The sequence below is a fragment of the Ambystoma mexicanum genome, chromosome 4q, assembly GCF_040938575.1.
Source record: "Ambystoma mexicanum isolate Mex_15411 chromosome 4q, UKY_AmexF1_1, whole genome shotgun sequence".
NCBI lineage: Eukaryota > Metazoa > Chordata > Amphibia > Caudata > Ambystomatidae > Ambystoma > Ambystoma mexicanum.
In genome coordinates, this window is record NC_090928.1 from 121,209,416 (window position 1) to 121,237,058 (window position 27,643).

Consider the following 27,643-nt stretch of genomic DNA (forward strand, 5'->3'; position numbering starts at 1 on the left):
TTTGAATATCCACCAGGATTCCTTGTATTTAAGGGAGTTGGATATGTTGGTGGTGCCTAGGACCCGGCCAATCACCCACCATTTGAAGGAATCATGGGCATGTTGTAGTTCCATGAAGTGTGAGACCAATGGGGCATTGTGTACTTTGCACCTGATCCTTGATTTATGTTCGCTTATTCTTTTGTGCACAGATCTGGACGTTTGTCCCACGTATCGGAGTCTGCAGATGCACTAAATAAGATAGATCACATTAATTGTTTTGCAATTGGTAGTTCCCATTCCCTGTCTCCTATAGGGAAGGATTTTATTTTCAGCGTCTGTTTGCAAGCCATGCATGCGCCACACGGGTGATGCCCTCGGATTTCCTGCGTGTTCCATAATGAGGACCTTGTGGATTTCCTTCGGGCAGTAGGTCTTTCAAGTTCTTGTTCCTCTTCAGGGCCATCCTTGGTAATGGTTCGTCTGGTAGATTGAATTGGACGATGGGCCAATATTTTTTGATCATGTGCCTGAATTGCGAGGTGTTTGCACCGAACGTTGAGATACATGCCAGTATGTTGTCTGTGTTGGGATCATGAGCTTTGGCAGTAAGCAATGTTCCTCTCGGTGTGTCAAGGGCCCTCTTCATGGTGCTTTTAAGCAATTTTTTAGGGTAGCCCCTGGTTTCTAGTTTCTGTTGTAGCAGGTTTGCATAGATCTTAAATTCTCCTGTTTCGGTGCAGTTCCTGCGAATTCTGAGGAATTGTCCGTATGGGAGGTTGTCGCGTAGGTTCCTGGGGTGGTGGCTATTGTAATGTAGAATGGTATTTCTGTCTGTTTCTTTTCTGAAGATGGAACAAATCAGCTGGTTATCTTTAACACTGATTTTGAGATCCAGAAAATTGATTTTCATGTTGCTATGTTCCATGGTGAATTGCATGTCTTCTGATCTGCCATTGAGCCATGTGAAGAAGCTCAGTAGCTTACTGTTCTCTCCTTCCCAGACAAAAATAACATCATCAATGTACCTGCGCCATGAATGGATGTTATCTTTAAATGGGTTATTCTTGTTAAGTATGAAGCTTTGCTCGTATTCAGCCATGTAGATAATTGCCATGCTCGGAGCAAATGCTGCGCCCATGGCGGTTCCACTGATTTGTAGATAGAATGACTCATTAAAGCTGAAGAAATTGTTAGTTAATGCTAGTTCTAATAGTTCAACAATGAAGTTGATGGGCACTCTCCTTTGTGTCATGTGTCTAGTAAGATGATGTCGAATGCATTCGATTGCTTGGTCTTGCGGAATGCTCGTATAGAGGCTCTTTATGTCCATTGTGACAAGTTGATTTCTGGTATTGTCAAAGGGTTGGTGTTCAAAGGTGGTGATGGTCATCATAGTATCTTTTAAGTATGAGGCTGTTTTTTGGCAGAGTGGTTTGTGGAAGTAGTCAATAAATTGGCAGATGGGTTCTAGGATGGAACTGCATCTGGAGACTATTGGTCTTCCTGGAGGCGTGGTGCTGTTCTTGTGAATCTTTGGTAGTGCATAGAAAGTGGGGGTTCTTCCCTCTGTGGTATTAAGGAAAGCCTCCTCTTTCTCTGAAATCCAATCCCTCTGCTGAGCGAATTTGGTTATTTCTTGTATCTTGGCTCTGATGTTATTGGTTGGGTCTTTTTTCAGTTTTTTGTAGTTATTTTCATCGTCCAGCAGGGTCATTACCATGGTGTTGTATTGCTCTGTGCTTTGTATTACTATTCCTCCTCCTTTGTCCACCAAATTATCATTGTTTGCAAGTTTTTTGAGGGCTTGACGTTCGCCATTGGTGAGGTTTTGTCTCTGATGTTGCTGATTTTTTTGGAGTTTCTTGATTTCTGATGTGATGCATTTTTGAAAGTTAAGTATGGATGAGGGTAGTTGGTTGTCTCTGGGGTTGAAGTTGGATTTGAGTCTCAGCCCTGTGTCCTCTTCGGCCTGTGTTGTTTCTTGGTTCAGGAAGAAGATTTTTCGCGGATAGACTGGAAGAAGTTTTGAAATTCCTCATCAATCTTGAACCAGTCTGTATTATTCGTTGGTACAAAGGATAGGCCTTTGGTGAGGAGTGTGGTTTCATCCTGTGTGAGGAGGGCGCCTGATAAATTGAAGATGGGTATGGTGTTCAGCGTCTCCTGTTGCCTCTCCGACCCGGCTGGGGTGGTTCCACTGTGGGTAGTTGAAAAATGGCATTTGCATATCAAGTCGGCGGACAAAGGACACATGATCAAAAAATATTGGCCCATCGTCCAACTCAATCTACCAGACAAACCATTATCAAGGATGGCCCTGAAGAGGAACAAGAACTTGAAAAACCTACTGACTCATGCCAGGTCCCGTAGGAAATCCACAAGGTCCTCATTATGGAACATGCGGGAAATCCGAGGGCATCACCCGTGTGGCGCATGCATGGCTTGCAAACAGACTCTGAAAATAAAATCCTTCCCTTTAGGAGACAGGGAATGGGAACTCAACAATTTACCAATTGCAAAACAACTAATGTGATCTATCTTATTGAGTGCACCTGCAGACTCAGATACGTGGGACAAACGTCCAGACCTGTGCACAAAAGAATAAGCGAACATAAATCAAGGATCAGGTGCAAAGTACACAATGCACCATTGGTCTCACACTTCATGGAACTACAACATGCCCATGATTCCTTCAAATGGTGGGTGATTGACCGCCGGGTCCTAGGCACCACCAACATATCCAACTCCCTTAAATACAAGGAATCCTGGTGGATATTCAAATTGCAGACCCTGACTAACGGTCTCAATGAAGCAGCCCCCATGGACTATCAAGCCACAACCTGAAAGTAGCCTCATTGCATTCCACTGAGCACTTTACCAACCAGCACTGGCCTCCCCAGGCATGTCCAGTTCCACACCCTTAAGGACCAGCAGCCATCCATCTGGTCCTTTTATACGTGTGGACTACCACATCCACGAGTAGGGCATCACTCCCAGCTCTCAGCAGCCAGGACCCATTCACCTTCTTCCTGTTCTTATTCAGCCTCATCCCGCCCCCACCACCCTGGGGGGTACCCATCTTCAGCATATGCAGGTTGTTTTCACCTCTCTCGGGCTAATCTGTCGTCCCAGCCCTGCGATCCCTTTGCTGAACCCCACCTACCAATTGGGAATCATTCCAGGCCTCGGCGCCATTGACACATGGCCCCCTGCGCCTGCGCATCCACTTGCAGGATAGTAGCCACAGCTCAGCGTCACACACGGACGCCGTGCTCTTGTGCTACACACTGCGCGTGCGCGCACTACAGACACTTGTTTGCCCCGCTCCGCGCATGCGCGTCCACCCTTACACTGTCCATGCGCGCATGCACTTTAAAATACATTACGAACAGCTCCATTTCATTCCATGACGGGACTTAGCCTGACTCGACGCGCACGGCAGAGGAGCCCCAGCTTCATCCACATTAAGCTAGACACAGGTGAGCAGACTCCAGACCCCTGCAACACCTTTCCTGGAAACTAACCATTTCCCCTCTTACTGAGCCCTTGTCAGCAGCACTATCTCCACACATGGTAGTGACATTCACTGATACAGCTCCACCTTGTTTTTCTTTTATATCCTTTTCTACACGGCTGCTTTAATCGACCCGCACACTTAGGCTACCACTGGGATGTAACTTACAGCCTGCTCAGACTGACTCTCACGCACAGCCTATGCCTAATCACCCCCACAGATCTCTGGAAACAGGCGTTCCCACGCAGCTTCTAGGACAGGTCAGTTACTGGACTTTGAGGGCCCTCAGCCCTTCACTTATCTATTGTATCAGCACCAATATGATGCTTTTTATCCTTCCACTTGTGTTTTTTATTCCTATAGAAACACTTGGTACTCTTTTCTGAGTGGACACTCTTTGTCTTTGTTTATCTTTAGGGAGACCTGCATATACAAGGCCCCAGAAGAAGATTGTGAATTAGAACAATCGAAACGTCAGTGATTCTCGTGGGAAATTGATTACATACCACATCTAAGGACCACACTGAATTCTCTTCACTGTTTAATAGATGTCGGACCAGTCTCTCTTGGTCAGGGATCAGCCACAGCTGACCACATTTTCTAACCATTGTCACATAGACAAATATAATTGCCTCTATCCACAATAACCCGGTTAGGGCATAATATCTATGCCTCACATCAAAAAGGACTTTGTGTTTTCTTAACCTTACCGGTCTGTTTGAATGTATTGAAAAAAACAGGAACTGAAGACAATACTTCACAGCATTGGAACTATGAGATTGTGACCTCTATGAAGTAATATTGTGTACACCTCTAGCTCAATTATAACAATTACAAGGAATCATTGCATATTGTTTGTACAGACCTGAGAAGAATTGCACTTTTTCTGCATTGTTCATCTTTGCTTATATACACACAGATGTTGACCTGTTTTTGACCTAGCTATGTCAAGTTAAAATCATGGTGTTTCTCTGTGTTGTCTCGTTTTATCCGAACACTTGATCTTTTTTTAAGAAAAAAAAAAACTCACAAGACGAGCCACTAAAATAATAAAGAGGCTACCATAAAACCAGTCAGAGTCAATGATTTTTTCTTCACCTCATGATTAGGATTTACCACTAATGCATGGGTTCCTTGGGAAGGTTTAAATCACAAACTGCTCAAAAGTGACTGCAGTACGGAATCAGAGAGGACAGGAACACCCAATGTACACATACCCTGCAAGAGGTAGGGGCAGACAAGCTCTCACAAGGGTTTACTGTTGAACGAGCACATCTGGCCCTGATGAGGAAACCACGGCCCAGGGCGATAATTGCAAAGATCCTGAACTATAAAGATAGAGAGAAGATCTTGGGAGTACTTTCGTAAAGATGGAACAATAGAAAGGGCATCTACCAACATCACAGCGTATCCTGATTACACCATGTTGGTGCAGAGACAGCGATACAGCTATGTGGCGGTCAAGAGGAGACTGCGCACGGCTGGGATCAAGTACATGCTTTTGTACTCTGCGAAGCTAAAAGTCTTGCATAAAAGTAAAGTTTTTTTTATACCCCAGAGGAAGCGGCAGCATGGCTGGACTTGCAGGCTGTCCGCAGCGATATGAGGAGCAGGATCATGAGGAGCACTATAAGTGATGGGGATGCATCATGAATACAGAGGGGATAAATGGGGATGGGGGGGGGGGGGGAGTCCCAGTAAGAGACTGTGGAACATTTGAATTGTATTATGACACTTTTGGACTCACTGACCCTGTTGGACTGGAATATAGAGAATAAAATGCACAATTAAACTGGGTAGCATTAGGCGTAGTGACCTTGAAGTAAACAGGAGCAGCAGGATGAAGGCAACCTACCCCCAGGAATTAGTAGTAAAACAGCCACTAGGGCGACTTCACCCTGCTGAGCCGCGAGTACGGCTATTGCCAGAAAGGCTAGATGCGGGGGTGCCTGAGATCGAGGGATGTAGCTGGGCAACAGTTGGGGAGGGTGTTGTTGGGACAGGGAAGGGAGGTGGGAGGGAGGGAGGTTGGGGTGTTTGTTGTGTTTAAATTGGGAAACTAGCCTATGTAGACGGGAAATACAATTGTATTTGGACTGCATAGGTGGGGGGAGGAGTGGGACTCTAACAAGTCATGGGGGATCTTAAAATAATTACTTGGAATGTCAGGGGGCTCAATAGCTACTTAAAGAGGAATAGGTTATGCTATACCTACGTAGACAGAAGATAGACATAGCCTTGCTACAAGAGACGCACCTGACGCAAGATAAGATGGAGATGATCGGGAAGAAATCGAAGGGGACCGTGGTGGGCTCATCATATTCGGCTTATGCTAGGGGAGTGATTATCTGAGTGGCGCCACATGTCCCGTTTCAGCTGTTAAAGCCAATAGTTGAGACGGACGGGAGGATGGTCATAATGAGGGGATTGGTGGAAAATAGGGAGATAAGCATTGTAAATACGTATGCCCCGAATCAAAACACAGCGGCATATTTTAGAACCCTGTGTAACAACCTTAGCATGTGTGTGGGGAGCGCGGTGATTTGGGGAGGAGACTTAATTGCGTACTGAACCCTATGGGAAAATGGATAGACCTGCCCCAACCGCTAAAGCGCTGCAGACACTGCTGAAAGACTTTGGGTTCAGAGATGTGTGGAGGTCACGACACCCCCAAGAGAGGCAATATTCACATTATTCCGCCCCGCAGCAATTACATACAAGGTTGGACTATGTTTTTGTCACACAAGAGAATGATCACGCAAGCAGAATATAAAGCGAGTGTCCTCTCAGACCACTCGCCTTTGATCCTCGGATGGCAATATCGACCCCCGAGAGCGAGGATTCCGGTATGGCACCTCAGAGCAGAGGCACTGAAAGACCCCTTTTTCAGAGAGGATATGAGGGAGGAGATTGTTAACTACTTTGAGACGAATACTGGCAGTGTGGACTCGACGGACACGTTGCGGGAAGCCTTTAAAGTTGTGATGAGAGGGGTAGCCATAGCAAAATCCAAAGGATTGCAAGGAGGGATCCTGGCCGACCCATGGGAAATGGAGGGAGAACTGTAAAGGGCATTGAAGGGAGAAAATAATACCAAGGAACACACTGAACTGATACTCAGGCTGCAGCAGAAATGTGCTGGGCACTGGGAAAGACTGTGTAACCTTAACTATAAAAAATATATAGAGAGACAGCATGGGGGAGGGGATAAACCAGGAAGGATCTTGGCATGGCTATACAAGAGTGAAACCCCCAGACCCACGATTAGAACAATAACAAGGGAAGATGGAAGTGTAGTTGATACCCAAGAGGGAGTTAACCAGGAGTTTGCAGACTATTATAGGCTACTATATGGAGATGATGGGGAGAGTAATTACACGACGATAGTAGAAACATTGGAAGATATAAGATTGCCGCAGATCAGTGTTGGGGAAAGAGAAGAGCTGGATGCATCGATTACTTTAGAAGAGTTAGAAGAGGTGGTGAGACAGTTGCCCACCAGCAAGACTCCGGGGGCTGATGGACTCCCAAACGAATTCTATAAGATATTTAAAGGAGAGGTGCTCTCCCCGCTTTTAGAAATGTTGAATGAGGCATATGAACTGGGCCGACTGCCAGAGTCACTTAGAGAAGCGATTATAATACTGCTTCCCAAACCTAATAAGCCTGGACATAGCTGCGGTTCATATAGACCCCTATCAATGTTAAGTCAAGACAGCAAAATACTGACGGCCGTTTTGGCAAACAGACTGAGGAGGGTTATTGGTAAATTAATACATCCTGACCAGACGGGCTATGTCCCGAATAGGACCATATCAAATAATCTCAGACAACTCCATTGAGTTATTGAGCATGGGAACGAGAACGAAGGTGATTTGGCAATTGTGTCACTGGACGCAATAAAGGCCTTTGACTCGGTCAAATGGCCATGGCTGTTGGCGGCCTTGGCTGGCTATGGAATGGGGCCTGGATATCTACAGTGGGCGAAAATGTTATATAGTGAACCGCTGGCCAGAGTTAAAACAGGAGCAGTGATACCTGAAAGATGGCAACTCCGTAGGGGTACCAGACAAGGATGTCCATGGTCCCCTATGCTCTATATATTGGCCCTGGAACCCCTAGCGATATACTTGAGGCAACAATATGATACGAGAGGCATTGCTGCGGGAGGGGAAAGACATCTAATCTCCCTATATGAGGAAGACATCTTGTATTTGCGACACCCGGAGGAAAACCTCCAATACATTTTGGAAGTGATGGAAAGATATGCATGGCTGTCTTATATAGCAGTGAACCCTCAGAAATTTAGCATGTTCCCATTGGGTGGATATAAAAGGGATCCCATTGAAACAGCTACCGGTGTTACAGATACCATGAGAGGTTAGCACATTTCGATACTTAGGGATAGATATATACCACACGGTGGAAGAGGAGCATAAGTACAATACAGAGGTAGCCATTAAGAAAATTGAAAATTGCATGAGGTTCTGGGTGAAGCTGCCTTTAGCAATGATGGGACATGAGGCAATGTTGAAGATGGTGGTCCTACCTAGGCTCCTGCACTACTTTGGGAATATACCGCACTTGATACCAAAGAAGTTCTTCACTAGATTGGACAGTATGTGCAGGGATTTCCTTTGGCATGGCACACGAAATAGAGTGGCCCTCTGGAAGCTACAGAATTTCTATGAGAGAGGGGGTATAAAACTACCTAATTACGAAGTTTATTATATAGCAAGCCAGCTGCAATATGTGGCTAAATGGTTCTCAGAGGAGGCAACCTCTGAGTCCAGGCTGTTTAGACAAGATTGTGCCCCATTTTATTTAAAAGAGATTATGTGGCTGCCCAAGGCAGAAATGGAAGGGCGTCCAAAGATGATGGTACTTGGATGGAAGATGTGGCGCAGGGCATGCCAGATGATGGAGAACCCATCCCGTGTTCCCCACAGGTACCACTAGTAGCACTGGCGGGTGAAGAAAAGCAACTAAGAATGATAATCAGAAACCACTGGAAACCAATTGGGATAGAAACAATGGGTGATATTTGGCAAGAGGGGACTAGAATAGATTTTGAGGTGTTGGGGGAGGAAACCGGGTTACACACAGACCAGTATATCACGTATCATAGAATGGTGCGGAGAATTAAGAGGACATAGCCCGAAGTGGTACTGGGGGAAGAACCAGATGTAACCATAGATACAATATATGACATAGCAGAGGGGGGATATGAGATATCCAGAATATACGAGATGATGATGTCCAAAGTAGGAAAGGAGGTAGTACAACTGAGACAAGACTGGGAGGCGGAAGTGGGATCCCCAATGGATGATGGGATGTGGGAACGAGCCCAAGGGTATCATAAGAAGGTGTAGAGGAACGCAAGACTAAAGCAGATGCAACTGTATATTACGCATAGGGCGTATATGACACCCCAGAGGATAGCTAGGTTTAAAAATGTAGGACGGCAAGCATGCCCCAAAAGTGATGAAGAGAATGCAGGTGTCATGCCTGCTGGACATAGCTCTGGACCAGGAACGACCTCTCCATACAAAATGAGTTACGCCCATAGAACCACTAGACCATTCTATTCGAAATAGAGGTTGTTCGATGCATTGCCCAGAAAACGACGTCTGCATTTTTCACGTCGTTAAAATTCATGTGACTTAGTTCCGTCACGTGTATCACGGCAGTTCGTACATAAGCAGTGTGGAATAGTCGATCGCTGCTTCTGATTAACTCATTTTTGGTGTTTTGTAGCTGAACTCCGGACCTGCATCCTCGCATTCCCTTCAGCAACTTCTTTGGCCTTTTTTTGAGCGCGTTTTCCTCCACACGCTAATTCCTGGAGCCGTGTATCCTGTTCGCGTGCCAAATCTCCACGCGGAAGCTGTCTGCAAGCGCGGCTGTCCTGAGCTGCGTGTATCCTGGTTGCGTACCAAATCTCCACGCGGACGCTGTCTGCAAGCGTGGCTGTCCTGAGCTGCGTGTATCCTGGTTGCGTACCAAATCTCCACGCGGACGCTGTCTGCAAGCGCGGCTGTCCTGAGCTGCGTGTATCCTGGTTGCATACCAAATCTCCACGCGGACGCTGTCTGCAAGCGCGGCTGTCCTGAGCTGCGTGTATCCTGTTCGCGTGCCAAATCTCCACACGGACGCTGTCTGCAAGCGCGGCTGTCCTGAGCTGCGTGTATCCTGTTCGGGTGACAAATCTCCACGCGGACGCTGTCTGCAAACGCGGCTGTCCTGAGCTGCGTGTATCCTGTTCGCGTGCCAAATCTCCATGCGGATGCTGTCTGCAAACGCGGCTGTCCTGAGCTGCGTGTGTCCTGTTCGCGTACCAAATTTCTACACGCGGACGCTGTTTTCAAGCGCGGCTGTCCTGGGCTGCGTGTATCCTGTTAGCTTGCTAAATCTCCACGCGGAAACGTTGTCTCCAAGCGCGGCTGGCCTGGCTGCGTGTACGCTGTCACGTGCAATTCCGCACATGGTTTTCTGAACTTCTTTAAACCTTTGGTGCCTGTGACAGTTAACAGGTGAAAATCTAATTTTGTTCTTCGTGGGAAAGGAAGTATTTCATGAACTATTGGAAGGTGATTGTGCACAGTACTTTGGACGCTATCCTGTGGTGCACCAACCCGGTATCTAGCGTGAGCCTCGTGCCGTTCGGGATAAGTCTCCCTTTCTAATCTTCCCCTCCTTTATCGTTGTTTCTACTCCTGGTTTTCTTCAAGAGACTTTCGTTGAATTCTTCAGTTTTGCCATAAGGTCAGTGTTTTGAATTAATGCTAATACTGTGCTATCATAGTGATTTGAGTTTGGGACAGTTTCTTATGATACTTTATCTATCCTAGGCATACTTACGATACAATACCCAAGCCCTTTCCAGTGATCCATCTCTCTGCCTGTTTTATTCAGTCAGAGAGTTGTATCATTTGGAAGGTCTAATTTGACCTACCTACAACCAAGTCGTGTGAAAAAGGATCCGGAAGAGCCCTACCAATTGTATCCTTTTTTGGTTACCGTATCCTTTTCAATTGATACATTGGTGATTTATGACAGCAGGTGTGGTGCATATGTTTTGGTCATGCCTAGTTATCGAGCGCTTTTGGAGCTAAGTGGCACACAGACTAGCAGAAAGAGGTATTACGATTGTGGTTGATACAGTGTGGGCCTGTTCGTTAGGGGGGTTCCCTAGACCACGAAAACTCAAGCATGTGAGCAAACTAAAGGACCTGGCATATGCACTTGCAAAGAGGAGAATTGCTATGGGGTGGGAGACATGCCACAGACCACGGCTAGAGGTATGGTGGAAAGATTTGCAGAAATGGGCTGAGGCAGAAACCATGGTATGGCAAGAATCGCGCAGTGCTGGGGGGGGGGAGGAGACATAGACCCTGATGGCCTGGAAATTATTGATAGAGTTATTTGGGCCAATGCGAGACCCAACGGAAACCCATGGAAAGGGATACCCTATCAAATGTTGCAGGAACAGAGCGTGAGAAGAAGTACGCTCGAAATGGGGGGTGGGATAAGGGAAGCAGTGAACACAATTAAGTGATGCATAATTGAAATGTTACCGTATGCACTGCAAGTTTGGTTTGTTTGTTTGAATAAACAAATAAAAATGTTTTAAAAAAAATATTTCAAATTGTATATCTCTTATTTTTATGTTTGTATGCATAAAAAGGTTGCAAGCAACCTGCCTCGCGAGATCCAGCCCAGCGAGGTCGCGCACGGCTACCGTAGCCCGCCAGTCGTGGAGCGGACCAGGAGACAGTACAACGTTCCCCGGCACTCTTCCTGAGATCAGGCCTGTAGCCTGATTATACTATCCAGTGACCTCAAATACCTTACCAGATTGAAGGCATAAATCCACTACAGCAACACAACAGTGGTGGTTGCTATCAAGACCTTATCCATGAGCACTGCAAGAGATGTAAACCCAGAGCAGTGAATAAACTGCAGTGGTTATCTCAGAGACACCATAAGTACTCTTGTGTTTACGTGCATTCAATGGTTCGCATCATCTAGGTTAATAAAGCTTGTTACAGAACCACCTTGTGTCTAGTACTCATTCCAGAACACCACATAATTGGCAAGGAGGACTGGCATAACCACCCTAGGCAGCCACCATGCAATGTGCCACTCTGCCCTCACTGTTTCTTCAGCCCCCAGGCAAGCCCGAAATACTGTTGCTACAATGGGAACCTTTGTTCACTACATACCTGGAGGCACTGGGAGGCACAGGCTCTGCAGGAAGAAAGAAGGCCATACTGCTCAACGCAAAGGGAGTTGAAGGACAGCAGATCTTCGCATGGAGACAATGCTGAAAACGTTATTTGTGACAAATTGTCGGTGAACACAAATAGCAGGAAGGTATAGGAGGAGGGACGGGGCAGGAAGAGTGAGCCCCTGAAGTGCCACAGGTGCACCAGCACAAAGCACCAAGCGAACGACAGACTGTCCAGCAAGAAACAGAGTGTACAAATTGCAAGGGTTTCGGTCACTTCGCAGTCGCCTGCACGTGGAAGGAAAATAAAACGCCACTAGTATTGAGAGAGAAAGATCCACGAGCAATGATGAAGAGGAGCACGTCAAACAAACCGTCATCATGGTGAACTCTACCCGCACCAGGAGAGAGAAACCCCATTGTACAGCAATGCGATCTGTAAGAGAGGCATGGTATCACAAGTATGACACTGACAAAAGAGATAACATTTCAAAACCTTTATTAGATTTATGGGGTTGGAAAAACTCCTACTTTGCCCTATAGTTATGATGGGAGTAGTCTCTACCATCAAATAAAGAAAACACAGTCCTAGTCAGTCTTTGTCAAATCAAAATGGCCTAACCTAACAAAACCGAATGCCTGCCCCATCTCTTATACAAGAAGTGTATAAAGGGGAATATGTATGCAAAGAAAAATCAGTGTTATAACATAAAGGATCAAACTGGCGTAAGGCAGCCCCTGTAGACAGCATGACGCACTCTGGCTCAGAACAAAGGCAGTTCAAAACGTGGATCGAGGCCCGCCTGGCCTTCCACATGAAAATCTTCAATACCAGCTTTCAAAAGTTCTTTCACAGTTCAACAAAACGTTCACGTAGGTCTCCCTCCATCAGACTCGGACCTCTCAATCACAGCACTTGCAGGGGTTCCATTCCCCAAGCTAATTCACATTCTTTAGGTGTTCCCTTCCCCTAACTTATCACACTTCCTGTCTCCCTCAGTCGGGCTCAGACCTTTTCCTGATGTCGAAGACTTTTGAATGTGCAAGCTTTTTAATATAGACCTCCCTCAGCAGGACCACTTTGACTTTCCCTTCAACTCAAGACTCTTGGGTTATTTGCCCCAGCGTCTCTTGGTCTGGGTTGTTCAGTATCATAGGCACAAGTTCAACATTCACCTTTTCACTTCCCATTTTGCCCTTTTGCCTGGGTTAATCGTGACCATGACGCATTTTAGAGTTCATTCTCTTTGTTGCTTTATAACAAAAACTTTCACCTAGGGCAGAGACTTTTAAGTGGGCTATTTCCTTTCGCCAGACCGCTCTGCTACTCTGCATCACTGGTTTCACAGTTATCGGTAATTTAAAGTTCACCACCGGCCTTCCTTCTTTCATGTCTCATCCAAACGCGTGCAGCCTTCAATTTTGAGATATACCGTAACAACTTCAATCTTTCTTTAACACACCGGCCTTTCATGTCGTTCGCCAACTCACCGGCTGTTCGCATGTTCCTTTCTTGTCTTTGCGGTTTTAATTCACGAGTCAACGTTAATACGACAGACTTGGCCTCGCCTTCCCAACTCTGTCGTTCACTCCGGAAGGTTGCTGGCACCCTTGAAACACAATGCAGTCTTCTTGCCTGGGATTTGGCCTTCTATGCATACCTTTCCCTGCTCTTCAGAGGCAACAACCTCCTGCAGGGATCTCCTGGGTTTCTCTACCCTTTGCTCTCGGCCCTCTATCGGCCGCTCTGCTTCAATAGGTCCGCCTTCACCCCTGAAGTTCTGCTGCTTCTCGTGTTCCACCTTGCTCTGAGTGTCTCTCTATGTTCCGCCTTTTATCCGTGAGGGGAGAGCTAATGGGTATGTGATTAAAGTCAAGTGCCTGACCCGGTTAGCGGGACATGTCCAATGAGATATGTAAGGGTTAGCCTCTTCACTCTCAGACACACTCTTCCTCTGCCCAGAGTGTGTGCAGGAGGGGGATGAAGGGGGGGTGGGGTCGGTGAGTTGGATCATTGCAGAATCCTATAAAATAGGATGGGTCATGGGTACGGGAAAGGAGGGAATACTGCGTCTCACCATCAGTTCTCTCACCCCCACTCCCCGAAGACCCCTCACCCAGGTGATCCTCCCGCACTGGTCCACCCCCAGAGTCTGGATCCGAAGGCGATGCCCGTGCCCTGGCCACCTGAGTGAGAGATTCCCGGGGGCTAGAAGGTGAGACACCCTTGGTTTCTCACAGACCCGAACAGCAGAAGCTAAGAGAACCAAGCACAAGCCAACAGCCTTTGGGGGAGTGTCCGTGGACCTACTGGGCTATATCAAGGCCAAGTTAGAATTTAAGGGCACACAAACCACAACTAAAGTATACGTCTTGGAAGATGGTCCAGCAGTGCTGGGGTGGGACGACCAACACAAGTTAAGCATTCGGCTGGACCCCAGCACAGACGACCAGGTACTGTTGGTGAAAGCAGGAGGAGCTTCAAGTCTATAAGAAGAATTCCTGGTGTCCCCCCCCACTGCCCCCCCCCCCCCCCCCCCCCCAAGTACCAAGAAGGATAAAATATGCTGTCCACGAAATCCAGCTCAAGGCCAATGCAGTGCCCGTTAAACACAAGGTGAGACCTGTTCCGGCAACCGCAAGTCAGGCCTTGGAGTCTCAACTGTCCAAAATGGTCAAGGAGGGCACCATAGACATAGTGGCATGAGTAGCTTCGCTGTCAAAGCGGCACAACTGTGGAACTCCCTTCCAACTGATCTAAGGGAAGATCTCCCCTACCAGCAATTCAGATCCAAACTTGTCCAATGGCTAAAAGACCACGATGTGTAACCCAAGCTCACGACATTTGGGATCTTATGTATATTCTGTATATTTGTTTGGTTCTATTTATCTGTCATTCCTGCATTTTTTGTAAATCTACTGTACATACTTAATGATTCTTTGACACTACATGTCTACAGCATTGTAACAATTAGCTGTATTTCATGATTATCTGCAACATGTAACCTAAGTTGAACAACCCTCTTTTTGCCTTCGCGCCAGTATACCCTTGGGTCTGGTTGCGCAATATAAATAAACAAACAAACAAAACAGTGGAATCCTCAGAATGATTGAGTCCAGTGGTCTTAATAAAAAAAATATATACAAGTCTGACCAATGACATAATAATGTGCATCGATGGGGGGCGTGGCCAGCCGCAATGTGAGAAGGAAGTGATTGTTGCGAGCTCCCTGCCCGATCCTGTAAAATGTGATCCTGAGTGCGATAGAACGATTCCCTGGAGGTGAAAGAAATATCCAGCAGATGTGTGTATCCAAGCAGCACATATAGAACTGCTTTTGAGAGCCTGCTGTGACGTGGGGGAAGGAGAGCCCAGCCGCGAGAATCCAGAGAGAGAAGCCAGCCAAATGGCAGCCGCTGCCTCCGGACACTAGGCAAAGAGAAGGAGCACAGACTGTCATCAGACGGAGCTCGCAAGATCCCGGGGGAAACCACATGGAAAGCAGCAACGCATTGGCAAACAACAGTAAGGCAGGCTGTTAGCCGCCGTTACACAAGCAGCGCCCCTGCAGCGGAGGGACCAGACAGAGCAAATGCAATAGCGGGAGGGAGGAGCAGTGCGCATCTCCCCCCGGAAGCAAGATCTCTGCCACCCAGCACCAATACGGGGGCCCATCTCATGCGCACATAATACCGGACTGAAGTCCAACCTGATAAATGCCCCCCCCCCGCCAATGTGCGTAGGCACACCCAAAAGAAACAAGAGACCACAGAATAAAGTCAGGGAGGAGCGGTGAGGAGCTCCCTCTATGTGTCCTCCTGTCAACATGAGCTGACTACAAAAGCCCCAGGGGCACGCAGATTACCCCCCCACAAACATATAATAAAGGACTTAACTGGTCATAAAGTGAGACGCTCTTCCCACCGGCACCCCAATGACAAGCGCGGAGGGTGCATTAGGTGGCAAGCAATGAGCACTGAAAGAGGATAACTTCACGGACATCAGGGAGGCTGAATGACCCCCACACGAACTGTCAATAGAAGGGATTGTGCTCATAAGAGACCGCAAATAGCAAATCTGCATCACTGCCACCCAGCCCACGAGCCCATAAAACAGTACACGGCCATAGGAGTTGGGACACCCCCCCCGACCCCACCCCTGGCCGCCAAGCTAACTACGTGAGGCACGCAGGTGTCGCTAGTCACCGGCTGGCATGGGAGGGCCACCAGACACCTTGCCATACCCGAGGCAAAGAAAATAGAGCCCACTCCTGGGCAACGCAGAGAGCAAACAGAACAAGCAGCTCAGGATCCACCCTCGCCAATAGAGTTAGAAGAATCACCACCATTAAGTCAACAAGCTCTGCAACTGGCAGGGGTTCAAACAAGAGCTACAACATTAATTAGCAGCGGGCTGCCACACACCTTGGAATTTCACCCATAGGGGAGTAATTAATTAGAACGAGCCTCCCGCATTCCTTAGCAAGCCCTAAAGCAGGAATTCGCCCGGATGCCGGAGGGGAGAGGAAGAAAAATGGCTGCCTAGACAAAACAAACAATGATGGACACCTATGCAAAGAAAAACAACCCGAAATCAGACTCTGGACATCTGTAAGGTCGTCCAGGGAACATCGAACAGGAACCCCAAGATACAGCCAATGAGACCAAGATCCTTGCGGCAATAGCAGCTATTAGAACATCTATGGAGACCCATATAAGGGAAATAAAATGCAATATGAGTCTCCTGCGCCAAAATGTGCGTAACCTGGCTGGCAGAGTAGGCGATACAGAACAAAAACTGGAAGAGACAGCATCCACCACCAAAGAACTACAGGCAACGGTCCAGAACCTAACGACCAAAGTCTGAATGCTACAAGAGAGAGCCGAGGATGCAGAGGGGCAAGCACGAAGAAGTAACATCAGGACCCTGGAGCCACCTGAGGGGCGGAGGGCAGAGATCCCACCAACTTTGTCAAAAACGTGCTCCTCCGAGAAATAGGAGCAGGCGCCCTGTCGCAGGGATTCACAGTGGAGAGAGCCCACAAGGTGCTCATGAGAACCCCCTGCCCTCTGGGTGCGCCCCCCGAGACCAATTATAGCAAAAATCGTCAACTACCGGGACAAAGAGAATTCTAGCCCACTCGAGATCGGGCAGAGTGATACAGAGAGACTCTGCAACCCTGGCAATATACCCCGACTATACTATTTAAGTTCAAAGGAGGAGAGCCCAGTACCAACCGAAGACAGGCTCAGAAGGCAGGGTATGAAATACATGCTCCTCTATCCCGCAAAACTAAAGATTGTTTACAAAGGGAAATCCCTCTTCTTCGAAATGCTGGGGGCAGTTAATGAGTGGATGGATGAGCAAAATTTGGGGCAGATGTCGGAAAGGCAGGACGGCCTACACAGAGCCAATAAGTAAAGCACAAAAGATACACAGACGCAAGTAAGAAGCTGTCGACACCACTAAAAAGAGACGACGCAGGCGGGGACCCTGCACTCTTGGTCTATAAATACTCATGTGGAGAAATGAATCCCAGGCCCAGATAACTGTAAGGGACACGGCAATTGGGAACCCTCGTCCCTGGTTCTTTTGGACAACTTCCTGGGGATTCGCCCCCCCTAACCACACTTAGATGAACTAAGAGTACGCATTAGTACTCGGCCACCAATCCCTGAGAGCTATCGGGGACCATTGGTGGTTATGCTTCTACGGGACTACACTGGTGGGCCCTATGTTAAAAGTTACATAAGTGTTCAATTGTTAACAACACTGTTGAAGTTATACCACGGCCGAACCAGTTATGGAAGCAAGAACTATACAGAAACCTCTGGGTCAATATCACAATCAGAGATAACAGGGAGCCGCCCAGGGGAAATAATTAACAACAAAAAGTGAGGAGAACTCAGGACGCACAACAAGGCCAAAGCCGCTCACCCGGCGGATTAGATGCGTTTCAAGACAAGGAGTAGAGACAATCGGTTAAGGCCCACGAGAATGGGATGGGGCGATAACATCAAGGAAAAAAACCCCGATGACGGATACCTTAAAGATCGTCAAGTGGAACGTCCGTGGTCTCAACAACTATATCAAAAGAATGAGAGTAATGACATATCTACATCAGAAAGGGGTCCTACTACAAGAGACGCACTTAACACCAGCCAAACAGAAACACATGCTGGGAAAATGAGAGGCAGAGAGGTTGGGTCCGCATACTCCAACTACACCAGAGGGGTGATAACATCGGTAGCGCCCGGAGTGCTGCTACAGATATTAAGCACTCATGCAGACCATGAGGGAAGGGTGATCCTAATTAATGGATTCCTAGAAAAAAAAAGAGATTTGTATAATCATCACTTATGCACCCAACCACAATGGAGCTGCTTTCTACTGCTCACTATACACAACCATAACCCCCTACAAAGGTAGGACATGGATCTGGGGGGATTGGGGGGATTTTAACTGTATACTGGATCCATCGCTAGACAGATCTGACAGCACGAGCCGTCCACTTTCCCCCCTGTCCAAAGTTCTGAATACACTGATGCAGGACCTAGACCTACAAGAAATATGGAGGTGGATACACAGGGACAAGAAGGAATTCTCGTATTTCCGAGTGTACACAAGATCAAGAACAGATTATATATTTACAGGAAAGGAACATTTGGGCACTGTGGTGTTGTTTTCATATGAAGGTAGGACATTATCGGACCATCGCCCATGATACTGGAATGGTCACTGTCTAACCATCCTGCCCCATACCCACCTGGAAACTACGAGCAGAATCACACCGAGACAGTAGTTTCAGAGAAGAACTATGGCACAAAGTGGAACAATACTTTTAATTCCACCCAGGGAGTATAAAAGACATGAGAATAGTGTGGGATGCCTTGAAGGTTGTACTTAAGGTGGGGAGGGCGGGGGGGGGCGGCCATAGCCAAAGCAGGTGGTTTTCAAAAAGACCTAACACGGCAGGTAACGAAGGCAGAAGACAAGATTAAAAAATTGGACGGGTTGGACCCAGCAGAAGAGGGAACTGAAAGCAAACTCATAACACTCAGACAACAGTACCTAGAACAGTGGGATAAATTGGGTAACTTCAGCTATGCAAAATACACTGAGAAACATCATGGGCAGGGAGACAAACCAGGCAGACTCATAACCTGGCTGGTCCAGGACAAGAACAGCAGGGAAGAGGTGGTAGAGATAGCAGCCGAAGATGGGAATCTTTGGAGACCATAGAAAGAGATAAACAACACCTTTTCTCTTTTATCGTAGCCTCTATGAAGATCACCCAGAATCCAGGAAAGCAGAAATTCTGGAGACCCTAGAGGACATATGTTTACCTATGTTAATGGTAGAGCTGATAGAGATGCTAGACGCACCCCTCACTATAGAAGAGATACAGGAGGTTATTGCTGCATTGCCTACCAGGAAAACCCCTGGAAGGGACTGCCTCCCACAGAGTTCTATAGAGAATAGGCTGACCTGATAGCCCCAAAACTACTCCAAGTCCTTGAGGAACCGTATGAGAAGGGGCGATTACCAGACACAATGGAGCAGGCAGAGATAATACCCATCCTAAAACACGGTAAAGACAAAAAAATATGTAAATCCTTCAGACCAATAGCACTCATAAATCAAGACACCAAAATCCTTACTGCGGTCCTCAGAGAGAGGCTTATAAAAAGGTAGTAACTACATTGATACACCCAGACCAAATGGGATAGGTCCCAGGTAGGGCCACCACAGAGAATCTTAGGAGACTTCAGGCGATTATTGACAGAACACGTAATCGACTTGAGGGTTGTGTGGTGGCAGTGTTAGATGCTATCAAAGCATTTGATTCGTTTAGGTGGGACTGGCTAATCGCCTCCCTGGAACAGTACGGCATGGGAAACCGTTTTATGAGATGGATAATGGATATGCATGCTCTACTCTAAGCCATCCACAAGAGTACGTACTGGGAAGCATATGTCGGACTCATTCCAGATCGGTAGAGGCACCAAACAGGTCTGTCCCTTTTCGCCCTTACTGTATATATCCTAGCACTAGAACCCCAAGCAATATACATGAGAAAAACCTTCACGGATATGGGGTTGAGTGTAGATGGAAATCTGCATGTCATATCCCTCTACGCAGGTGACATGCTGCTCTATATAAGACATCCAGGAGACAACCTCGAAGCATACCTAGAGGTACTTGAAAACTGTCTGGGATAGAGATTAGTAAAAACAAAATCCTGCCTCTTCCCTCTAGCGGGGTGGATAGGAGTGGAAGAAGATCATCTTCCCCGTCTTGGTCTCTAATGGAAGACCCATACCTTTCGCTATCTGGGTATAAACATATGTTACGATATCAGACAGACGCATCAAAAAATACAATTAAAGCAAAAGGAGAGTTGGAAACATCCATCAAATTCTGGGATAAAATGCCCCTTTCTGTGATGGACAGAATCTCCCTTGTGAAAATGATAGCCCTCTCCCTGCCTACTGTATAATTTTATAAATATTCCACATCTCATACCAAAAACCTTCTTCAAAGAGTTCAACTTGTTGCTGAGCAGTTTCATATGGGGAAAGGGCCGGAGAAGAGTAGCAATGGAGGTACTGACCAGAGACTACACGGAGGGCGGTGTACGCCTCCTGCATTTTGAACTCTGCTGGACAGCTCCAACACGTAGCAGGCTGGCTAGCGGACACAGAAACAATAGATCACACCCTGATGAGCTCCAAGATAGCCCCTTACCTCCTAAAAGAAGTGCTATGGCTCGGAAACACTAGAGTTAAAGACGCCCCTCCACTTTTACAACTAGGAAGACAGAGATGGTTGAGAACCAAATAAATACTGAAAATAGAAGAGCCTTACTCTCCGCAGATCCCACTAGCGGCCCTACATGAAACCAACAGAGAACACCTGATGCACAGCAGGAAATACTGGGAGGATAGAGGGATATTCGTAGTAGGACACCTATGCCCAACAGGGAAACCACTAGAATTCCGGGAACTCGTAGAAACACACAAAGTACACAAAGGCCAATAATAACGTATACCAGACTGACAAGGAACCATAAGAGCAGTGGCCAACCCCCCCAGCCACCCGAACCGGGAACTGAAACCCAGATATTAGGGCTACTGTATGATGTGACCAAGGAAGGACACATGGTTTCTAGGATATACCAGGTACTGCTGGAAATGATCCCCAAGGACCTACTCAGAGGGAACCCACCCCCCTGGGAAGCGAAGATAGGCAGAGAAATCACAGAAGGGGAATGGTCTACAGAAATGCTATACACGAAAAAGGTTTCAAGAAGAAACGCCAGGATGAAACAAATACAATTCTACATACTTCACATGACATACTAGACACCTCGGAAAAGTCACAATTTCCAGGAGCATGAACAAAGGGATGCCCAAGATGCGCAGAAGCAAACGCAGATGTGGGACATATGTTCTGGTCCTGCCCAATAATCCAGAAATACTGGCAGGGAATCGAACAGCGCCTGTGTGACAAAGGGATAAAAGGCCAGGAATGGTCAGCGGAAGAATGCCTCTTGGGGCTCTACAAGTATGCAGGGAAAGATAGAGCAATGAGGAGAATGATGGACCTGTCATGGATACTGGCCAAAAGGAGGATTGTGATGACCTGGAAATCTGAAGACAGGCCGAGAATAGAGACATGGTGGAAAGATCTGAAAAGATGGTCCATGGCAGAGGCAGCAGTGTGGTATGGGGTACTAAGAACAGGAAGGATATAAAGCTCTGTGGATATCAAAGCATGGAATGCACTGGTGCATGACCTGTTCACCTCACCAGATTACAAACCCCCCTAAACCAGACTCCTGATGTATTGACATTTCCAGGAGACTATGCAAAATTTAGACAACTGACATTCGTTGCTTCTCACCCAGACAATGGCCAGAACGACCCAAGGAACACATAATCCTGCAGAGACTGAGACCGGGTTTATAGTTAAATGTTTGTATTGGGGTTAGGGAGGGAATGGGAGGGAGGAGGAAGGGCAAGAAATCTGGTATCCATATATATTGACGATTATCAAACATGTTTGTTTTCTTTTCTCGTCCTCTTTAATCCCCTTTTTCTTTCTTGTTTTTTTTCTAAACTTGTGAAAATTCTAATAAAAATATTTTAAAAATAATAATAGCATGTATCGACCTACGCAGCCTCAACATGGAGGTGATAACTGACAGCTACCCGCTACCCAGCATCAACAAACTGATTCTAATGATGAAAGTTGCCACAATCTTCTCAAAGCTGGACAGGCGTGATACATATCACCAGATCAGCCTGCACAAAGACTCACGTCCACTCACGGCTTTCATCACGCCATTCGACACTTATCAGTATACGCTCATGCCATTCGGACTGTCCTCAGCCGCATCAGCATTCCAGAGGATGATGGATTCCCTCCTTCAAGGAGTCTATAATGTGACATACTTCCAAGATGACTTCCTCATATATGATGAAGAGACTCATGATAAAGTACTGAGGAATGTTTGGAATAAACTCCAGATGGCAGGGGTTCGGTTGAGATACCAAAAATGTGTACTGAGAGCCCAAGAAGTGGACTATCTTGGTTACTGGATCTCGAGGGAAGGAGTAAGCCCCAAAAAGGATCTCCTACAAGCCATTGTGAAATCCCCTGCCCCAACGTCAAAAGATTAACTGAGGTCCTTCCTTGGACTTGCAGAGTACTATTCCAAATTCGTACGCAGATTCTCCAAAACAACTGCCCCCCTGAGAGAGCTACTGAAGATGGGAGTGGAGTATGACTGGGGCTAATCTCAAGTGACCGCTTTTGATGAAGTCAAAGCGAGGATTGTCAATGCCCCATGCCTAAAACCGTTCAATCCGACATGGGATATGTATATAACCACGGATGCAAGTGCCTAACGGACTAGGGGAAACGCTCACACACAAGAAAGGTGACACGGAGCACACAGTAGTATTTGCGCCCAAAGTGATCTGCGACTCAGAAAATAACTACTCGACCGTCGAGAAAGAGATGCTTTCATGGGCCTAAGCAGTGGAATACTTCAGGGCGTATGTATGGGGCACGAAATTCCAAAATGTTGGTTCACATGTTGAGTCCAGGAAGTATCAAGACGTTGATGCCAAGACTGGCTCGGATAGCAGCAAAGCTGCATGAATATACTTATGAAATCTTGCATATAGCAGGGTGGAGGAACGCTCAGGCAGACTGCATGTCAAGGTTCCTAGATTGCAGAACCCCGGGTAGCACGTTCCTCCAAGATAAACGTGCAGTAGCGTCATTCAAGGATCTGAGAATCCAAGAATTCCTGGAGATGAGCAAAGATCACTGGAGGGTAGAACTAGACAAAGATGAGTCCCTGAGTAAGGTGGAAAATTGGGCCCATAATGGCTGGCCCAATGAGAGGGCTGTTCCGCAATGTCTGCGCCTGTATTGGAAAGTCACTGAGGACTTTTTTCGAAGTGGACAGTCTCATTATGAGAGGTGACCAGGTGTATGCATAAAGCATATTGGTGGCCAGGCATGGAAAAAGATGTCAGGATCATGATTGAGAGGAGCCACGAGTGTGCGAACAGCGACAAAAGGCTCAAAGTGAGGCAAGCACCCAAGATTTCCACAGAGATCCCCTCTGGCGAATGGCACAAATTAGGGTTGGACTTCATTGGCCCACTGGACGCCATGTTGGGGACCACAAGTACGGGGTAGTCCTAGTAGATTACCTGCCCAAATGGGTTGAGGTAGAATTTGTACTCGACATCCCCACGACCACTGTGACTGAAGTGTTAAATTCAGTGTTCCAGAGGGAAGGCTTGCCCAAAGAAATAGTCACAGACAATGGCGTCCAGCTGATTTCAAGGGACATTGAAGGATTTCTAAGCAAGCATAACATTCAGCAGTTGCGAGCCAGTCCCTACCACCCACAAGCAAACGGATAAGTAGAGCGTTCTAATAGGATCATAAAAAGAGCCCTAGAACTAGCCTGTGCAGCTGGTTTGGATCCCCACAAAAAAGTTAAATAAGTCGTAGCAGCTCACTGCTTGATCCCCAATGCAGTTACAGGAGTGTCACCTTTCCAAATACTAAGAAGGAGGAGAGGTGCATCCACACAACTACCGCCCTGGTTACACACAGTGAGGCACGATGAGGCCATTTACATGAGAGAAGTGGTCTGGAGGATCCAGAAAAACAAGGATCAAATGAAGGCACAGGGCGACATGCGCAGATGGACAGAAGTTGGGGTGGGAGATTTAGTAAAAATAAAGCTTCCCCACAAGGACATGGCAACATGGTCCAAGTACAGCCAGCCAAAAGAGGTTGTTCAAAGATGCACCAACCACATCTACACCCAAGATGGCAGAAGATGGAACTTAGAGACAGTGGCCATGCTCAAGAAAAATCCTCCCGAGAGGAGAGAATCCACAGGAACAGAAGGTCCTGCAGAACGTCAGGATCCATGTGAAGGTACTGAGATAATAGAGACATAGAACGTGGAGTATGAGGGTTGAGAAAGTGGCAGTGTGAGGAATCTCACTCCTGGAGTAGGTGAACAACACAGAGAGACAGGACACCAAGATCACAAAGTCGAGGGGCAGCACCAGAGGTCGGGACAACACCATCAAGTCCCTCACTCCATGAGAGCCAAACCCAGAGAGAAAAGAAAAGACCAACCAAGTACAAAGATTTTCTTATAGAGTAGGACCATGCTGCGCAACAAAAGGAGGTATTTGAGGAACCTGCACACAGGATCCAGCGCTGCAACATCTGGCGAGACTAGGCACAGGACGCGTGCATGGGTCCCGGAGCCTGGTAGTCTTGGAGCGGACCGGGACACAGGAGGATGCATCCTGGCGCTCCTCCTGCGATAAGGCCTGTAGCCCGATTATACTATCCAGTGACCTCAAATAACTTACCAGGTTGGAGGCATGAATCCACTACAGCAACACAAGAGTGGTGGTTGCTATCAAGACCTTAACCATGAGCACTGCAAAAGATGTAAACCCACAGCAGTGAATTAACTGCAGTGGTTATCTCAGAGCCACTATGTTTACGTGCATTCAATGGTTTGTATCATCCATGTTAATAAAGCATGTTACAGAACCACCGTCGAGTGCTCATTCCAGGCCACCACAAAGGTTTACATATTATACATCTCATCATTCTACCTCATAAAACTTCATCTGAACTAAAAGTAGTGCAGCTTTTATTCAAGCAACCGTTCCTGAAGTTCCACTTCCATCGCACGAGTTAAGGCAATGTCCAGGGGCACAAAAGACAAGCTATCACCCTCCCGATGTTTTGACCTACGACGACAATGATACCTTACCACTGACAACGCTGGGTTGGACTGGTGGTAGTTGTGGGCCAAAACAGCTAGACAGTAATACATGTTATGTTACGTTAAAGGTACTTGTATAGCGCACGGTCACCAACTGAATTGGTCCCCAGGCGCTCTGGCGGATCTATAAACAGGGAGGACGTGTAGGGTTAGTTGGGAGGAGAGTGGGAGAAGTGGTGTGCTGTTGGCAGCTTCAGATCGGTATAGACCGAGTGCTGGGCTTTGGTGCTAGTATCGAATCGGGTGAGGCCTTGAGTGCTGTGGGTTGTGTTTATGTGTTGTTGATGCGGTGTGGTAAAGTGTGTGCAGATTGCTGGGAGAGAGATGGTTGTGTGGCTTAAGTATGCAGAGGATTGAGGGTTGGGTTAGTGGGGTCTGTATCCTGATTCAGGTAAATGTGGTTCCATTAGAATTGTATATCTATGGGTTAGGTTGTTGCTGGTTAAATACTTGCTGGATAAATACTTATCTTTCACAGTGTTGCTGATTTAGTAGTTTTACATTATTCATATAAATTGATTTGTGCAAAGCTTCAATATCATCCTTTTAACATTACACTTCATAAATAATTTAAGCATATTACAAAAGGCACTGTACGAACGTGCGTGTGGAAACGTTTACTGGCCAATAGCAACACTTCATTCAGTGTTATGACATTATCGTCTCAGTGACTGTTAAGGTGAGCCAACTACAAATCCTTCGACGACATTACTCACCTTCTCTGACCCCTGCCGGGCCATCCTGATTTCTAAAGTCTTCAATAATTCTCAATTGAGCTTGACCGTTTACTGTAAACGAAGTGGCTGGGTACAAAAAAAGGGAAACTACAACTCCTCCTCTCCGTGGACACAGCGAAAAGAGTCGAAAGAGTCCTGACAAAAGTAACAATTCCGCTCCTAACAGCAGAGAAGCAAGAAAAGTGCCGAAAAATACAATTTATATCTGCTTGTGTGATGATCATTAAAGTAGACCAGCTCAGGTGGCCGCTTGGTCTGATCGATTGTGCTTGGGCTAGTTTTTTTTAGCACAAACTGAGCACGCGCAGAGCCCAGACACTATTCATAAATGGATCCTCCCACTTTTTAATCTTGACCAGATAGTGTTCGTTTCTGTTGGAGCCGCGTGGTTCATTAAACTGCACAAAACAGGACCAATTTACTACAGAAATTGAAGAGCAAGCCATGCACCAATCAGACAGTAATAGTTTCGCCTCGAACAATGTTTAGTGTGCAAGACAATATAAATAAATGCTACGTGTGTGTTCTGCCTACCCACAGCAAATAAATAGACATAGGAGACGTACTATGTACGAAGGTCTTCTCGATGCGAACAGCATGGTAGCCATGTTGGCGCTGTGAATGTGCAGCCGTTTCTCATTTTGCCGTTGAACCAACATTGAAAAATAGGTATATGTTCCCGACTTTTTCCTATTATGAATTATTCTTATACTTTTAAAAAGATAGATGATATGCTCAATGCCAATTAGGATGACAGTTTCCACAACAAAGTGCAGAACAGTGATATTTGGAGGCGAAGGATTATGCTAAACTCTTCTCTTCTCGAGCAGTATAAACAAATAAACAGCTTCAAGTGAAAACAGAAAAACTACAACTTCAAGATAAATCAGTCTTTTCGTAGTTTGAACTTGATAGGATCTTTGAACTTGATAGAATCTCACTGCACACATTGACCAAAAATCAGTAGTAACTAATCCCTCTTAAAATTTCAAAAATAGTAATTAGCATAATGATGACATCACAGGGATTTTTTTCACGTGACTTTTGACCTTATTGCAGGAAAGTGACATATGGACTTGAAGTGATCGCAGGAAAGTTCAACAAAATAGTTGGGTACCCAAAACAGTCAGAGGCACCTGTGTGGTGCATACAACAGCTGGGGGTTAATGGTCTCTGATTCTATGGCATGACAGGAGGCTTCATATTATGCATTTCAATCTTTACTCTGAAACCACAGCAGCAAAGAAAAAACTTTTACAAACAAAAATGTTTCAATAACAGAACTAAATAGAGTTCAATGTCAATGCAAGGGGGACTCCCCAATCCATTGTGGAGGACAGGTCATGCCCTGCAGGGGACCAATGAGCAGGGACCCTCCTCTATATATGTACTTTACTCTAAACCCAACTCCTCTTTCTTTGCTGCTGACACCACAGCTAAGTCACTCCTTTTAGTTGTGTTAGTCAGTGGTTGCCATATGAATTTGTGTTTCATACATAATATGCTGGGTGCTTTACTGTGTTCACCTTGGGAATTGTGTTTCCTTAGTTTGAGTTTATTATTGCAGTATTGTATGAACTCCCACTTACTTCGTTGCCTTTAACCAAAATATTGGGCACGAGCGTCCGCGCTTTAATTGTGGTGTGGTTTCTTGAAGTGAGTGTTTCGTTTTTTCAAAAGAAACCTTTTTTTCTACCCTACCCCGTCATGCGTGGTTTGGGGCGCCGGGCAATGTTGGCCTCTGTGTTTGTTTATTTTGCTTTTCTTTATAATGGAATGCGAGCTGTGGCGCGCAGGTCTTTGAAGCCTTGGCTTCGGACCTCGCGTGCAC

At 46.6% G+C, this 27,643-nt stretch overlaps 1 protein-coding gene across 1 annotated transcript in view; it reads right to left on the reverse strand.

Annotated features, from left to right (window-relative positions):
• LOC138467531 (zinc finger protein 75A-like) overlaps positions 1-26,391 on the reverse strand; it is a 359,800-nt gene extending 333,409 nt beyond the window's left edge. Inside the window, exon 1 of the mRNA XM_069607636.1 lies at positions 25,792-26,391. Within this exon, the coding sequence (XP_069463737.1) occupies positions 25,792-25,815 (24 nt within the window). The 5' untranslated portion in view covers positions 25,816-26,391. The remainder of the gene's footprint in view (positions 1-25,791) is intronic.
• Between the last annotated feature and the right edge of the window lie 1,252 nt (positions 26,392-27,643).